Raw genomic sequence first — 17,564 nt, forward strand, 5'->3', positions numbered from 1 at the left:
ACTAATTGGCGTAACTTTGAAAGTCCACCTTAGGGTTGAGAGACTCCTTTTGTCATTGGATCATGAATGGTTTGAGTGAGGGAAATGTAGAAAGGAATGTCCATTTAAGGCAGCATTTTTGTAGAGAGAAACAGAGTTAACATTTCAGGTTCATAATCTTTTAGCAGAACCATTTCTTTTGGTTGTATGGTTAAGATTTTTTTTAATGATGGATCTCCTAAGTAGAAGGATTTTATTAACTGCATTCAACTGAAATACTGCTTTAGGAAATATAATATTTACATGATATTTGTGTGGCATCATTAGGTATTTATAAAGTGATGATATTAATTTACATCTATGAAGACATGCAGGAATTTCTGCTTGGGAATTTGTTTTCTATATACTTCAGTTCCTGCACTCTGACCAATGATCCATCAGTCAAATATGCCTGATGGTTTAGTTTACATAATTTAACACAATGACCAACATATCAATTGATACAAGAGGAAAAGTTTCATTTTGAAGTGCATCATCACATTGGATTTTGTAAAAGTCTTCCAAGGTGCTTTGGGGTTATTCTTCCCAAATAACTTACAATTTTGTAATTGTTTTCTGTTGGTCATCAATTTGAAAAGTAAACTGTTTCTCTCTCTACAAAAGCTATCTGCTTGCGAAGTTTTTTGATATTATTTGGGATTTCCAGTATTGGCAATATTTTGGTTCTGTGTATTAAAGGAGGAGGCCATTTGGTTCATCATGCCAATGCCAGAATTCATAACAAATTCATATCTCATTGCAATCCCATTGCAACATTTTTTTATATGTTTTGGTGAGACATTTTGGGTTTCACTTTCCATAAAAGCAATACTTGTGGAATGTATTGCACATTCCTTTTGAAAGAGCTACATTACTTTAAAAAGAATATAGCTATTCAATCTCATTATTAATATGCTTCATTGCCCTGAGTTTTTATTAACAGGTATCTTTGAGGTTTACTTTCATTGAAATTATTTTTCAATGAATTTCTTGAAACTATTCATCAGGTTTCAAACTTTTGTAGGTTGGCATGAATGCTATTGAAATAATGTGAGACATCACCATGATATGGACCAAACACAGGCAAATGTGACCAGTTTAGTGGACACCATGGTCAGCATGAATTAGTTGGGATGAAGGGCCTGTTTCCATGCTGTATTACTCTATGATTCAATGACTATAATCCAGTTCCATGGGATTGCATTTGTACATTTCCATTCTTATCTGTACAGCCATAGCTCCAGAATCAGTGGCTTTTCTTCGCCGGTCTGCATTTTTACCTTTGCTATCCTCCAGATCTCTACCTCTTATCTAAATGCTGCCTCTTACTAATATAATCTGAAAACACAGAGTTAGTTTCCACAGGCACATAGACAATACCCAACTCTGCCTCACCAGAACTTCTCTTGACTTTTCCACTACCTCTAAATTGTCAAACATTTTGCCTTTGGGCTTCATCACAATCTCTGTTCCTTAGCCACCAACTTAAACACTGTCTTTGACAATGGCTCAAATGAAACCAGAGTTTTTGTCGCCTAGTTATCATATTTGTGAGGAACATTTTGCTACATTAAAGGCATTTTGTAAACACCAGTTTAGTTGTTGGTGTAAATGTTTGAAACATCAGATTATTAAGAACAAAAGGAAACCTTCGACTTTTACAACCCTCATTACTTTTCCTCAAAACTTAGTGGTTTTACATTAAATATTTAAAGCTGGCAATGAACTAAAACATATCACAAAACAGTAATATATTATATCCACCTTTACCTCAGAAATTAGTATTTCAGTATGTGATAGATACATTCATCTCTTTTAAGTGATATTTGGCATTCAGTACTGTGAGAGAGCTTTTAAATTACGATATACCAAGAGGAAAATCAACCCTTACAAATAGTATGAAGGGAGAATTTGGAAAGTACATTAAGATAGATCCTTACTCTTTTGCATTAGTGGAAGCCACATGGGAAATATGTGCTCAAATCTCACTACTGTGATTAAAATGGCCAAGCTGCATAATTCATACTATTACTGGGTTTAATGCTGTTATATCATTCACAGCCTTTGGAGTGGTAAGCACTGACTAGTTGGAATCAGTTAGCAATATTTGGATCATTATGAGAAGAACTTGGTGTCTGCCAATGGTCAGAGCAAGAGTGGGATGGAGAATTAACAGAAGCTTAGGGTCGCAGGGTGGTCCAAAGGGGTTTGTTCCTTTAAGAAGACAACCAGTCTATGCAGAGGAGACATCATGAGCTCCAAATATAGTATACTAAATTGAAAGATGTAAATTGCTGCATGTAGCACAATTCTATCCAAACTATTAGTCACATTAATTGATCCATAAAAATTAGTCCAATCAAACTCTGCTTCAAATTGGAGACATTTTGCCTCTGAGAGCCCTATCTCTATAATTTTCTATATAATAGTTACACTGCTTTTTGGATTTAAAATAACAACATGCTAAGTTATATTACAAATAGTTCATAACATTAATTCAATTTATGAAAGCCTTAAAAAAGCTGAAATGTTGTATGATATGAACCATATTAGGCAGGAATAACTTACATTTGTTTGTTAAAGGAATTACACCAATATTCCTGGGGGAAAACGATTTTCAATTCCTCATTTTCCCAGTTAATTACAAATGTTTTGAGTTAGGTTAAGGTTTTGATTAAAAAATATATCTTATAAAAATTAGATCTTGTAGCTTTTGAAAACACTGATCTTTACTATTCAGTTTACTGTTTTCTCTGGTCAAGTAGGACATTATGATGGGGGAGAAAGCTTTGTAATTTCAGAACTAATATTGTCAGTAGTCACGTTGTTAGGCAAGATCATAGTACCTGGATATCTTATCCATATTTTGTTATAGAGCTATTGCTTCCACAGAATTAATGATGAGACATTTTCTAATAGGCTTTGTTATAATACAGGGTCAGGCTTATCTGCTGCAGTTCATCCTCTGAAATCATCCTCACTGATTACATTGCAATTATTCTAAATGCACACCAACAGCCAGCCTAATGAATAATCTAACAGTGAAGAGGGTATGAAAGCTGGTTCAGGGAAGGGAATTGCATTTTTAGAAACATACATAGTATTTTGTAAGGTAGTAGAACAAATCTATTTGATAGATTTTCTTTCCATCCCAGGAATGTCATCTGCTGTGATTTTTGAGTATCTTTGTGATATTTTACTATATGCATGAATCAAAATCTAACAATAGTAAATTAACTGTACAGTGCATCAAAAAAATGTTTTAACTTGCAACATGATCTATATTAGTGCCTAAATCAAATTCAGATAAGCCAGCAGCAATTGTATATGACAAGGGGTTTCTGTCACTGACTTGCTCTGATAGCCTATAGACGGCTAAAGACAAATTCATCAGTTTACATTCTAACACAGAATTTGATCAAATGGGTGTGGGTGTGCAGGTCAATGGTAAGCCCAGAGAATCATAGTGAAGATCCTCCAGCCCATACTCTCTCCAGCAAAACGCCATACTAGAGCCTCACTGAATGTAGCATCTGACTACAGGTAGCAAATGGAGTCTAGATACTTTACCAAAGAAATGGAAGGGAAATTAAGGAAAAGTGGATGTCTGTATGAACAGTTCAGACATTTTCAGAGACCATTTTCAGCCATTTTCAGAAACAAAAAGAAAAACAAAAGCTTTCAGAGAAATTATCTTCACAGTAGATTTACTTGAATCCGCTGAAATGAACTACAAACCTTAAAAATCACATTCCATTTCCTCCTGACTGAATGTGACTGAACACACAACAATGAGAGGAGCAATTTAAATGTACCCGAAAGCTAGAACTAACTTAGAAAACACAGCTAATCATTGGTCTTTTTTGATATTCTGCCTGGTTTTAAAAGCAAATAATTGGCAGCAAGTGAAATGTTAATAGATCAAGATGTAGTGAGGTAACCATAGAACCATACAGCACAAAACAGGCCCTTCGGCCCACCATGTTGTGCCATCCATCAAACCACCCTCACACTATCTAAACCTTTCCTCCCGCATATCCCTCTATCTCACATTCCTCCATGTGCCTATCCAACAAACTCTTGAACCTGTCCAATGTATCTGCCTCCACCACCACCCCAGGCAGTGCATTCCATGCACCAACCACTCTCTGGGTGAAAAACCTTCCCCTGACATCTCCCCTGAACCTCCCACCCATAATCTTAAAGCCATGCCCTCTCGTCTTGAGCATTGGTGCCCTGGGAAGGAGGCGCTGGCTGTCTACTCTATCTATTCCTCTCAAGATTTTATATACCTCTATCATGTCTCCCCTCATCCTCCTCCTTTCCAGTGAATAAAGCCCTAGCACCTTAAGCCTCTCCTCATATTCCATACGCTCTAATCCAGGCAGCATCCTGGTAAATCTCCTCTGCACCCTCTCCAACGCCTCCACATCCTTCCTATAATGCGGCGACCAAAACTGAACACAGTACTCTAAGTGTGGTCTAACTAGAGTTTTGTAAAGCTGCATCATCACTTCGCGGCTCTTAAACTCAGTCCCACGATTTATGAAAGCTAACATCCCATAGGCCTTCTTAACTGCTCTATCCACCTGTGAGGCAACTTTCAGTGAACTGTGAATATGAACCCCCAGATCCCTCTGCTCCTCTACACTGCCAAGTACCTTGCCATTTACCCTGTACTCTGCCCTGGAGTTTGTCCTTCCAAAGTGTACCACCTCACACTTCTCCGGATTGAACTCCATCTGCCACTTCTCAGCCCAGCTCTACACCCTATCAATATCCCTCTGTAAGTTCTGACAGCCCTCCACACTATCCACAACACCGCCGATCTTAGTGTCGTCCGCAAACTTACTAACCCAGCCTTCCACCCCCTCATCTAAGTCATCTGTAAATATCACAAAAAGTAGAGGTCCCAGAACCGACCCCTGCGGGACACCATTAGTCACTGCCCTCCAATCTGAGGGCACTCCTTCCACCACAACCCTCTGCTTTCTACAGGCAAGCCAATTCCTAATCCACACAGCCAAGCTTCCGTAGATCACTTGGCCTCTGACCTTCTGAAGAAGCCTACCATGAGGTACCTTATCAAACGCCTTACTAAAATCCATATAGACCACATCCACCACACTACCCTCATCAATCTTCCTTGTCACCTCCTCAAAGAACTCTATCAGGCTTGTGAGGCAAGATCTTCCCTTCACAAATCCATGCTGGCTGCCCCTAATCAGTCCATTATTCTCCAGGTGTTCATAGATCCTATCCCTTAGAATCCTTTCTAACAGCTTACCCACCACAGACATAAGGCTCACCAGTCTGTAATTCCCTGGACTATCCCTACTACCTTTTTTGAACAAGGGGACAACATTCGCCACCCTCCAATCCTCCGGCACCATCCCCGTGGACAACGAGGACTCAAAGATCCTTACCAGCGGTTCAGCAATCTCCTCCCTCGCCTCTTGAAGCAGCCTGGGGAAAATCCCGTCAGGCCCCGGAGATTTATCCATCTTGATATTATTTAACAACTTCAACACATCCTCTCTCTTGATATCTACAACCTCGAGAACATTACCCTTACCAGCACTCCCTTCCCCGTCATCAAGACCCCTCACCCAATCTGCTCCTCTATATCTCTACCGCTACCGGGGGGCCTATAGAATACTCCTAGTAGAGTAACTGCTCCTTTCTTGTTCCTTACTTCCACCCATACAGACTCTAGAGATGATCCTTCTACAACATCCATCCTTTCCACAGCTGTAAGTGTCCCTGACCAGTATCGCCACCCCTCCTCCTCTTCTCCCCCCTTCCCTATCCCTCTTAAAACACCAAAAACCAGGAATATTCAATATCCACTCCTGCCCTGACATCAGCCACGTCTCAGTAATAGCCACAATATCATAGTCCCCCATACTTATCCATCTCCCTTATTCCTGACACTTCTTGCATTTAAGTAAACACACTTCAGTCCATCTACCTTACTACTTTTATAGCCTGTATCCTGCTTCTCCTTCCCCAAAGCCTCTCTGCCTGTTCGATCTAACTTTTCCCCATCCCCTTCTTCCTCTGACCTACTCCTCCGGTTCCCTTCCCCCTCACAAACTAGTTTAAACCCTCCCGAACCACCCTAGCAAACCTAGCCGCAAGGATATTGGCCCCCTTCTGGTTCGGGTGTAACCCGTCCTCCCTGTACAGGTCCCACCTTCCCGAGAAGAGATCCCAATGATCCAGTAATCTAAAACCCTCCCTCCTGCCCCAACTTCTCAGCCACGCATTTATCTGCCACCTCCTCCTATTCCTGCCTTCACTATCGCGTGGCACCGGCAGTAATCCCGAGATTGCTACCCTTGAGGTCCTGTTCCTCAGTCTTCTGCCTAGCTCCCTGAACTTGCTCTTCAGGACCTCATCCCCCTTCCTACCTATGTCGTTGGTGCCAACATGGACCACAACTTCTGGCTGCTCTCCCTCCCACTCAAGAATCCTGTGGACCCGATCAGTGACATCCCGGACCCTGGCACCTGGGAGGCAACATACCATCCGGGATTCATGCTCACTGCCACAGAACCTCCTATCTGTTTCCCAGACTATTGAGTCCCCTATCACTACCGCATGTCTCTTTCCCACCCTTCCTTTCTGAGCAGCAGTACCAGTCCCAGTGCCAGAGACCTGGTTACTGCAGCTAGGCCCCTGCAGGTCATCCCCCTCAACAGCCTCCAAGGCGGAAAACCTGTTTCTGAGGGCAACAGCCTCCCGTGTTGCCTGCTCTGTCTGCTTGCCTGACTTCTTCTTCCTCTTCCCTCCCCTGACATTCTATCTGCATCCTGAACCTCAGATGTACCTGCTCTAAGGGGGGTAACTGCCTCCTGATGAACTGTGTCTACATAACTCTCTCCCTCCCTTATGCTGCGCAGTGTTTGTAGCTGTCACTCCAGCTCATCAACTCTGAGCCGAAGTTCGTCCAGCCTCAAGCACTTACTGCAGATGTGGCCATCGTGGACCGCAGCAAGGTCCACGAGTTCCCACATCAAACAGCTGCAGCATATGACCATGTCCTCCATCTGACTACCTTGTTTTTCTTTCCCGCTAGTTAATCCCACCTACAAATCTATAATAGACAACAGGTAAACCTTACCTTTACCTACTTACCAGCTACTTACCCTCCTTGCCCCTTCACGCCGAAGCCCCTCGAGCCAAAGCCCAGAACACTCTGCTCCCACTCACACTGCTGCCGCTCCAACGCTGCCTGCTCTACAGGCTGTTTGCTTTTTTAAGCTGCCCGCGCCACGCCTGCGCAGTCCAGCCCCCACTCGACTAGTTAGAAAAAACTTTTAAAACACTTACTAAAGAAAGTTATAAAAATCTAACCCTTATACTTAAAACCCTAACAAAAACTAACCCTTACACTTAAAACCCTAATAAAAGTGATAAACAGAAAAAACTTAGCTGCTCCGAAGTCCTCCGAACTGAAGCCCTCGAGTAACCCATAGCTTTATCCAGCATTTCCAGCACATCATTATATTATACTGTTCTGAAAGACTTTTTCTGAGATTTAAAATAAATCACAGCAAAAGATGAAATTAGTCAGATGCCGGAAATCTGAAATAAAGCAGAATGTATTGAAAATATTCAGCAGGTCAGGCAGCATCAATGGAGAGAGAAACAAAATAAACATTTCAGGTTGTTGAATATTCATTGTAATTTTCAGTTATTTTGCAAAAATGATTTCCAAGATTACATTATTTTCAGAATCAGTCAAAATATGTATACTCTAATCTATCAGTAATTTTTACAAGGTGGAAAGTATTTGAATAAAACCATGATTTATATTAGAGCTTGCAGTCTGTAGCAACCAAGCTTAATTAATTTTTATTCCATCTTGCAGTCAAATGTCACAGTTAAATAGAGCTTGGACAAAAGACAAAGCTGATGGTAAAATACAAGAGGTGGAAATACTGTGTTCTTCACTTTTTGTGAGCATGTCTACATGTTCCATTAAGTTCTTTCTCTGTCACTCCAAGAAAGCCATAAATTGACATTTTGAAATAATAGAGGGCAGTTTCGTCAAAACTATTGTGTTTTTCACTGACAATATACGGGCGTACTTCAACTTGCAAGATGTTCAAAGAAAGTATATGCTTAACTTTCAAAAGGAATAACCATGTTGCAAACCATTTATCCATACATTTTACTGAATTAAAAAATAGCAGCACCTATAATAATTAGGAGAATGCAGTCTGGGCTATTAAAATAATATCAATTATTAAATTAAACTGGGCTAACGGGGAAGAAAACTAAATAAATTAAAGATAATCAGTCAAGGGCTGGTCCTCTGTTCTGCAAGATGTAAATTTAGTATTTGATTTTACATTCAAAATTATATTTTTTAACTCTATTACTGTATTGTCCTAATTACTACATATTCTTTGGGACTCCCTAGTCCACTCATCCCTCCCTACCTTGGCAATTTCCCCTGCACCCAAAGGAGGTGTAAAACCTGTCTCTTCACCACTTCCCTCACCCAGGGACCAAAACAGCCCTTCCAATTGAAGCAGAGGTTCACCTGCACCTCTTCCAAACTGCTCTACTGCATTTGATGTTGGTGATGTGGCCTCCTCTACACTGGAGAAATCAAGTGAGGCGACTGTTTTGCAGAGCACCTGAACCCTGTCTTCAGTGGCCATCTCAAGCTTCCAGAGGCATGTCATTTTAACTCTCTTTCCCACTCCCACACTGACCTGTCTGTCCTTGGCCTTTCCCCTTGCTACAGAGAGGCCAAACAAAAACTGGAAGAACAATAGCTCATATTCCGCTTGGGTAGCTTACAACCCAATAGTATGAACACTGAACTTTCAAAATTTCAGGTAATCCACACTCCTGGTGCTCTCCTCCCACACACACTCAACTGTCCACCTAGTTTTCTTCTCCCTTAGTTCATCCCCCCACCTGGTTCCATCTGTCCATCATCCCCTTCCCATCTAGTTCCACCTACCAGCCTCTGTTCCAACCCTCTTTTGTCTTGCACCTCACTTCCCCCAGCTATGTTTTGAAAAATGTAAACCCTCCACTCTTCCCCCATTTCTGAGGAGGTATCACTGACCTGAAATGACGAGTGATTTCTCCTTCCACAGATGATGCTTGACTGGCTGAGTTCTTCCGGCATTCCTATTTTTATTCAAGCTCCTGTCAAATTTGCTGATAAGGGCCCATTTTAATATTTTGTTTCTGTTTTCTTGCTTGTAGCTAGCCAGCTTGAGAGACTGGCCAAATCAGACAGAAAGTCTGAGCTGGAAGATCATGGATCAGAAGTGTTGAAGAGCCCTGCTTCAGGAAGTGCTTCTCCAGGCTCTGTACTCAGTCAAACAGAGCACAGCTGAGCACTGCCTAAGGCACCCATCTCCCTTCCATCCTGATCCCTGATCACCCTTGCCACCTATCCTGTTCCTGGCTATTGTTTACCATCCTGTCCTAATCATCCCCAATCCTGTTTGCCTCTTCTCTCAAGCATCTCTTCTTCTGGCCAACCATTTCCAGAAGCTCACTGCCCTGCTCATTCACTTCAGTGTAGCCATCCACTGATCACCCCGTATCATTCAGAGTGTTTTGAACCTTTAGAATTGTAGCCCAAACGGCTGGGCTACTTAGTCATAGTATATTCAGGAGAGAGCCCTCAGATTTTTTGATACTGAGGGATGTGTGAGTAGGTGATATTGAGTCAGAAGATCTTATTGAAATACAGAGCAGACTTAAAAGGACAAATTGGGTGACACAGTAGCACGGGTAGTAGATCTGCTGCCTGGCAGCTCCAGTGACCTGTGTTTGATCCTGACCTCCAGTGCTGTCTGTGTGAAGTTTAAACTTTCTCCCTGTGACTGTGTGGGTTTCCTCATAGTGCTCTGGTTTCCTCCTCCTTTGCAAAGATGTGCTGGTTATAAGGTTAATTGGACCCTGTAAATTGTGTTAGAATCTGGGGGAGTTGGTGGGAAAATTAGGAGAATAAAATGAGATTAGTGTAGGATTAGTATAAAAATGGGTGTATGATGGTTGGTGCAGACTCGGTAGGCCAAAGGGGCCATTACCATGCTGTATCTCTCTACTGGGATCGCCCAATATAAGGCACACATCAGCATTGTACATTCGAGATCACATTAATAAGGCAATTATCACAACAAGCTGGATACCTGGTCCTACTGGATTGTTAACTCTGACAATGTGTACTTCAGTGGGAGGAATCTAAAGGCAGACTATTATATAAATGGGAGAAAGAATGCACGTTGCAAAAGGTTAGCCGAATGCAAGGCAAGTGATTAGGAAAACAAATGGCATATTGGCCTTTATTGCAAGAGAGGTGGAGTTTAGAAATAGGGAAGCATTGTTACAATTGTACAAGGTTCTGTTGATGCCATACCTGGAGTACTGTGCACAGTTTTGGTCCATATATTTAAAAAAGGAGAGGAGTTCGATATTAGACACCTAACCCAGTTGTCTATTTCAGATAGTGTCTGACTCCCTCTCTTTCTCTCTTAGGCAGTCGCTCAGGATCAGATCAAATTTTCTGGGTTTGTGCTTTCTGAAGTGGCTATTGAGATCAGTGTGGGAGGTGCAGCCTTCCTTCCCCCCTCCCTCTCCCCCCCCCCCCCCCAAAGGTGGTACTTGATGGGGTAAGCAAGTAGGTACACTTTGAGGTAGCCTGCTGCTTTTGCCACTGACACATGGCCTCTGTGTGCTCCTGGTACATTGCCTCGAGGTTCCCAATATCATTTCAAATGCTCCTTCTCCACTTTGAGTTGTCAGGGCCTGAGAATCCCAGGAGTCAGTAGAGATGTTGCATTTCAAGGAGGTTTTCATCATATCCCTAAGTCTTTTCCTCTGTCTTCCTGGTATTCCCTTCTGATGACATTAGGTTTAAAGTATCTGTTTCAGGCATCTTGTATTAGGCACGTGAGTCATGCTACCTGCCCAACAGAGCTGAATCAGTGTAACCAGCAGCTCAAAACTGGAGATAAAAACAGAAAATGCTGGAATTACTTAGTAGGTCAGCCAGCATCTGTGGAAAGAGAACAGAGTTAACATTTTGGGTCAAGGACCTTTTGTCAGTTCTTTGACCTATTCATTAACTCCTGCTTCTCTTTCCACAGATGCTGCCTGACCTGTGCGCTTCCAGCATTTCCTGTTTTTCTTTCTGATTTCCAGCTTCTGCAGCCTTTTTCTTTTATTTTCAATACTAGGTATGTTGGCTTATTGAGGTTATTATTGAGGTTTGGATAACCCTGGTACTGGAGTGCAGTTGCAATAGTTTAAACGACTTCCCATTAGTTCTAAAGGTTAGTCAACTCCTGCAGGAACTTTGTTGGAGGTGACACAAAATATTGCAGCAAGAAAGATTAAGAGGTGTTGTGGTAAAAATGTAGCCTTGTTTGACGCTGGTCTTCATTGAGTATGTTTCCAATGTAGTCTCATTCTTAACAATGTGGTTTCATGCTGTCACGGAACAAGCGAAGAAGGAGACAAACTACTGAGGGCAGCATAATTTGAGGAAGGTTGTTCCCAGTTGATGGAGTCATAGACTTTAGGGAAGTTGAAAAAGTGTGATAAATAATGGCTGGAGCTGCTCCCTTGGAGTTATTATATGGTGAAGATAATGTCAAATTCACCTTCAGCTGGCCAGAATCCACATTTGATTCTGAGCAGAAGCAGTTGAAGAGGATCCTGGAGATGACTTTCCCTACGTGGACAGTGGGGAGATCCTTCTGTAGTTACCACAGTCCAGATAATAGTATCTTATAGATATGCACATAATGGTAATTGGATCCCTTCAGGTGGGAACTAGTTTCTATTTATTTTATCCTCAACATCAAAAATTCATGTTACAATAATGTGAAAGCTGGAAATAGTCACATTGCTACCAACATTTGCACCATGCCAGAGAGTGTTGTGATATAATCAAGTAATTCACATAAACAAAGATAAGAGTTGTTTTCATATATGTCATGCCTGAAGCTAGTGTTTTGCTAAAAATGATGCAAATATAACATCCACTTTTCCTCCTCATATTGTTTCTGGTAAGAATACAATGAAAAATGTTTAAATTGTGAGTATGTAAATGATCCTGTCAAATCCAGATAATACTTTACAGCACAATATAGATGAAATATTTACTACGGCAGGATATTAGTATAATTTTTTTTGATATTCTGTACACTTTTCAGGTCCCAATATACCAATGGTCTCTGTCCATAGCACAAGCAATCCAAACAGTAAGTATACAATTCCAGACTAATAAAATTAACTTACTTGAGTCTATTTAAGTATTCTTTTGTGAATTTGGGCCAAGGTTCAGCTATAAATGTAAAAAATATTTCTCAAAACAAATAAGCTCACTGGATCCCAAATCAGCATTTAATTTTGTAAAATGGAGAGCTAAAGTATTTGCGGTTAGGGTTAATTACAGTTGGTGTGCAATGAAGAAATTTCACTGCATCATAAAGGTTTCAATCCACCCTCGCTGTCAATCCACCTTATTCTGAAGGAGCACCATCCTTTAATGTAGCCACTGAGATGCTGCATTTTGATTAGATTTGCCTCATTGCCATCTATGTGTGTAAACAATTGGAAAAAAGTCCAAAGGTTTTTAATTGAAGTTTTCCCCTTTGAAAACTGTGATTGCAACAAAGGACATAACATTTCTTATTGCTGTGCTCCCAGAAAGGTATTCATTCACATGAACAAAACAGGCCACGAGGGGAGTGGGGAAGTAATCAAGTGAAAAATGTTTTTTTAATGGTAAATGATTTTGGCCTTCTGTTGCCTTCTACAAAATACATTTTAACTTAATTGTCCATTAGGGGTACTAACCTAAAGCATTCAATTCTTTTTAATTTAACTATCTCAATCTCAGTCAATCTTGGCTCAGTTAATTCCACATTTCCTTTTGTGTCATAAGACTGTGGGCTGATACATAAACAATATTGAGAAAGCACAGAATTGATATAAGTGCTCTGTTTTGGATGAAACACTGAATTAAGGCCCAGTCTTCATTGTCAGGTGGATGTAAAATACTCCAGGTTTTTTTTAGAAAGAAGCATGGTTGTTCTGCTGATGTCTGAATTAACATTCATTCCTCAAACAAAATTGCTAAAATGCTTTGAATGCTTATCTCATTGCTCTTTGTGGAATCATGTTTAGAATAAATTTGTATCTTTCCCTACATTGCAACAAAAGTACAAGTGGCTGCTATGTGCTTTGGAAAGGTGGAAGAGCGTTCAGTGTATAAATTGTATAAGTTGGACAAAAGTTAGTATTTAGCATGTCTTTTAGACATTTTGGTCAGCCATGAAACTATGCTTCCTCCTGACTTCTGAATAAAGTTTGAACTTGCCTTAGAGAAACAAAGGACTGCAGATGCTGGAATCTGGATGAAAAACACTACGATGCTGGAAGAACTCAGCAGGCCTGGCAGCATCTGTGGAGAAAAGCAGGCAGTCATCGAAAGGGTCAGGACCTTTCTTCAGGACTGAAGATAGGAAAAGTGGAAGCTCAATATATAGGCGGGAAAAGCAGAGCAGTAAAAGGTAGACGAAAAAGGGGAGGCAGGGTGGGCACAAGGTGGTGATAGGTAGATACACGTAAGAGATAGTGATAGGCAGGTGCAGGGGAGGAGGTGGGAGTAGATCCACTGGGGGATGGGTCAAAGGTAAGGAGAGGTAGAAAGTAAGAGAGATAGAGTAGGAACATTGTGTTCAGTTCTGGTCACCTCATTATAGCAAGGATATGGAAGGTTTAGAGAGGGTGCAAAGGAGATTTACCAGGATGCTGCCTGGATTGGAGAGCGTGTCTTATGAGGATAGGTTGAGTGAGGTAGGGCTTTTCTCTTTGGAGAAAAGGAGGATGAGAGGTGACTTAATAGAGGTGTACAAGATGATGAGGCATAGATCGAGTGGACAGTCAGAGACTTTTTGCCAGGGCGAAAGTAGCTAACATGAAGGGGCATAATTTTAAGGTGATTGGAGGAAGGTATAGGGGAGATGTCAGAGGTAAGTTTTTTACACAGAGAGTGGTGGGTGCGTGGAACGCACTGCCTGCAGAGGTGGTGGGGGCAGATACTCTTAGATAGCCACATGAATGATAGAAAAATGGAGGGCTATGTGGAAGGGTTAGATAGATCTTAGAGTAGGATAAAATTTCAGCCCAACATTGTGGGCCGAAGGGCCTGCACTGTGCTGTAATGTTCTATGATCTATGAAAGGGAAGAAAAGAAGAGGCATGGTGGGTGTGGAGGGGGTGGGGGTTACTTAAAGTGGGAGAATTCAATGTTCAGCCGTCAGGCTGCAAGGTTTCAAGATGGAAAATGAGGTGCTGTTCCTCCACTTTGCGTTTGGAATTCTCCTGGAAGTGGTAGAGGCTGAGGACTGACATATCTGTGATGGAGTGGGAGGAGGAGTGAGAGGCAATCTGGACACCTGACACATGGTAGGGAGAGCCGGCTGGATCCCTCACAATGAGACCTTATGCACCAAAGTGGGAGTACCAGCAGGGCAGAAGGCAGCTTGTCCACACAAAAGTTGAAATAAACTTGGACAAATAGCTTTGCCACACACCAAAGTTTAGCCAGTGCTGTGAAAGACTATGTGTTTCAGACATATAGAAGTATTCAAAAATAATTGCAAACTAAATATTAAAAAAAATCTTAAGAACTTAAGGAAAACTTTAAAATATATTAATCTTTACCTAAGCTCCTTGCAAGTTACCCTCAAAATAAAAATGAAGCACTCCCCATACTAATTGGGCAGATTTCCCTCCGAATATGGTGGTGAATCTCAGTAACTTCACGTTCTCATTCTGATGTCCATCAGAATCAGAATACTTGCAACTTTGGGATTTTCTTGTTCAGCACCAGACGAATACCGTAGATGTTGACAGTTACTTGGGAAAGTGTCAATAATTTCTGCAAAATGCATCCATTTTCCATTTTGTGCTCCTGAAGTTTATAGTCAAATACAGAATCAATACACTGAGCACATTATTGCTCTCACACAGATAAAAATGACTTAGCTGGTTTCACTATCTTTTTCAAATGAAATCTAATGCCCTGAATAATGAAAGGAAGATTAGACCTAAGATAACATTAATGTTAAACCTACTTAAAAAAATTCTATAATTAAAATTACCAAAGTAAATCAAAATAACTGCCTGCATTTACCCACTTATGTGCCAACAAATTTGAGATTTCCACAAGTATCCATGTTGACTTGGGAGTGCTCATTTTTGGGACAACCTTTTATTTTTATTGCAATACTCCAAGTTGCAAACCCACTCAAGTAAGTCACATTAATTGTTTCCTACCTTTAGGGGATTTTGCACAGTGGCAAGCCTATCTATTAATCATGGGCCCTTCCTTCATCCCAAACTACCCACGCCTCAACCACAATCACCCTAACCTCCAAACTTGATGACCTCTGATCACCCCAGCATCTCATCAAACTTTTCAGTTTCCCAACTCCAGATCCCACAGGTGCTGAACTCTAGCCAAAGAACTCAACCCCTCACCAAGGTCCCAATCAGGCCCCCTTCCCCAATCCCAAAGGCCATATGCTGTGCTATAGCTGGTCACTAGTGCCCAGTTCCATGGGCCTCAGATTTTACTGAAATTTGCAGCTGTGTGCCATGACTGAAAAAAAAATTGATATTCCAGATATAACCATATTATTTATCAGTTAGTGTGCATGACAATTTCAAGGCCTCAAATGTTTTGACAGCCAGCTAAACCTAGGAGTTTGCCTTTGCCAGATGTCAATGATTGATCAGAATTTTTCTTGGGTTTATTCTGGTCCACCCCCAAATAATGGTATTTAAGTAAAGAAGGCCTTTATTTGGCCTTGATGCTGAGCTTCATTCAGCAAGTGGGTCCTGGAAGGTATTGGTATTGGTTTATTATTGTCACTTGCACTGAGGTACAGTGCAAAACTTGTCTTGCATACCGATCGTACAGGTCAATTCATTACACAGTGCAGTTACATTGAGTTAGTACAGAATGCATTGATGTAGCACAGGTAAAAACAATAACAGTGCCGAGCAGAGTGTCACAGCTACAGAGAAAGTGCAGTGCAATAAGGTGCAAGGTTGGATCTACAAAGACAAATACAATGTTTCATCATTGGTCAGGATCGAGCATGTGAGGCTTGCAACTGACAACAAATTCTGGGCCTATAAAAATTTTCAGTGTTTCAGACCTCATAATTTTACTAATCTAGTATTTATATGGGCAATGAATCTACTAAATAATCTCCAATTGTGAAATTTTGTCACCCATAAAAAAACTACAGGTAGAATAAAAGTAGTGTTTTTTAAAAATGTGTTAAAATGTTGAATAACCTTGTGGATTAATGCAGGAACTGTTATGCTTTTTTGATAATGCATAAATAAAATTATTAATTTCTTTTTAATTATTTAGGCTCCTACGTTTTGGAAAATAATACTGTTCTGCATGAATGTATCAAAGGAAAAAGGATCCACAAACCAGAGTACAGGACTGTTCGTATTTATGATTATGGTACGTTAATTATGTTCATTTATGGCTCTTTTAACTGTGCGGCCATGAGTCATACAATACAGCTTTGGTCATTTGTGACTGACAGTTGTTGGAAGGTGTTCAACACAGATGAAAAATAAAAAGAAAACACACAACACTCCCTGTAAACAGATAAATTCCCCAGCACAGTTTAATACTGTGGAGCAAAGAACACTAACAAGGTAAATTCTGCATAAAATCTCAATCTGTCCCGATACTTGGCCAGTCAGAAGTACTGTAGTTAGCACTGCTGCCTTACAGCTCCAGTGACCTGGCCTCAATCCTGACCTCCAGTGCTGTCTGTGCGGAGTATGTATTTTTTTTCCTGTGACTACGTGGGTGCTCCAGTACACCACCCACACCCCCCCCACAACCCAAAAACATGCAGGTTGGTAGGTTGACTGGCCACTGTAAATTTTCTCTAGGCTGTAGATGAGTGGTAGAGTCTACAGGAAGTTTTTGGGAATGTGACAAGAATAAAATGGAATAAATGTAGGATTAGTGTAAATTGGTGCTTGATGACTGGTGAAAACTTGGTGGGCTGAAGGGCCTGTTTCTTTGCTTAATGACTCCATGATGATTTAGGCAGGATACACCATCTGATTAATTTGTGCTACGACTTGAGTTAAGCAAATATATTGCGGAGGAACAAGGTGAATTGAATTCCTTGCTCTTAAAGTACTCCATCACTTTTCATCATATCATTTCTGTTTTAGTGTGATCAGTGGAAATTGCAATGAAATTCAATAACTTCATTATGATTGTATCATGCATTTACCAGAATGGCAGAAGTTAATCCATAGAGTTCTTTGTATTATCACATTTGTGAATTGATTCATTTCTGGGTCTAATAAAAGAACTCAGAGCAAAAAGTATCTCTTTATCTGAACAGAAAATCTGATCGTGTCCAGATCCTTTTGCAAAATGCCAACAGAAATCTCAGAGAAACAGCAAAAAAATTCATTTGGTGTTTCCACAAAAAATAATG

At 40.8% G+C, this 17,564-nt stretch overlaps 1 protein-coding gene across 2 annotated transcripts in view; it reads left to right on the forward strand.

Annotated features, from left to right (window-relative positions):
- Positions 1–17,564, forward strand: part of LOC127580749 (inactive dipeptidyl peptidase 10-like) — a 547,404-nt gene that overhangs the window by 502,969 nt on the left and 26,871 nt on the right. For both annotated transcript variants that reach the window (XM_052034610.1, XM_052034700.1), the window contains 2 exons: positions 12,219–12,266; positions 16,460–16,558. In XM_052034610.1, coding sequence (XP_051890570.1) covers positions 12,219–12,266; positions 16,460–16,558 — 147 coding nt within the window. The remainder of the gene's footprint in view (positions 1–12,218; positions 12,267–16,459; positions 16,559–17,564) is intronic.

The sequence above is a fragment of the Pristis pectinata genome, chromosome 1 (genome assembly GCF_009764475.1).
Source record: "Pristis pectinata isolate sPriPec2 chromosome 1, sPriPec2.1.pri, whole genome shotgun sequence".
Lineage (NCBI taxonomy): Eukaryota > Metazoa > Chordata > Chondrichthyes > Rhinopristiformes > Pristidae > Pristis > Pristis pectinata.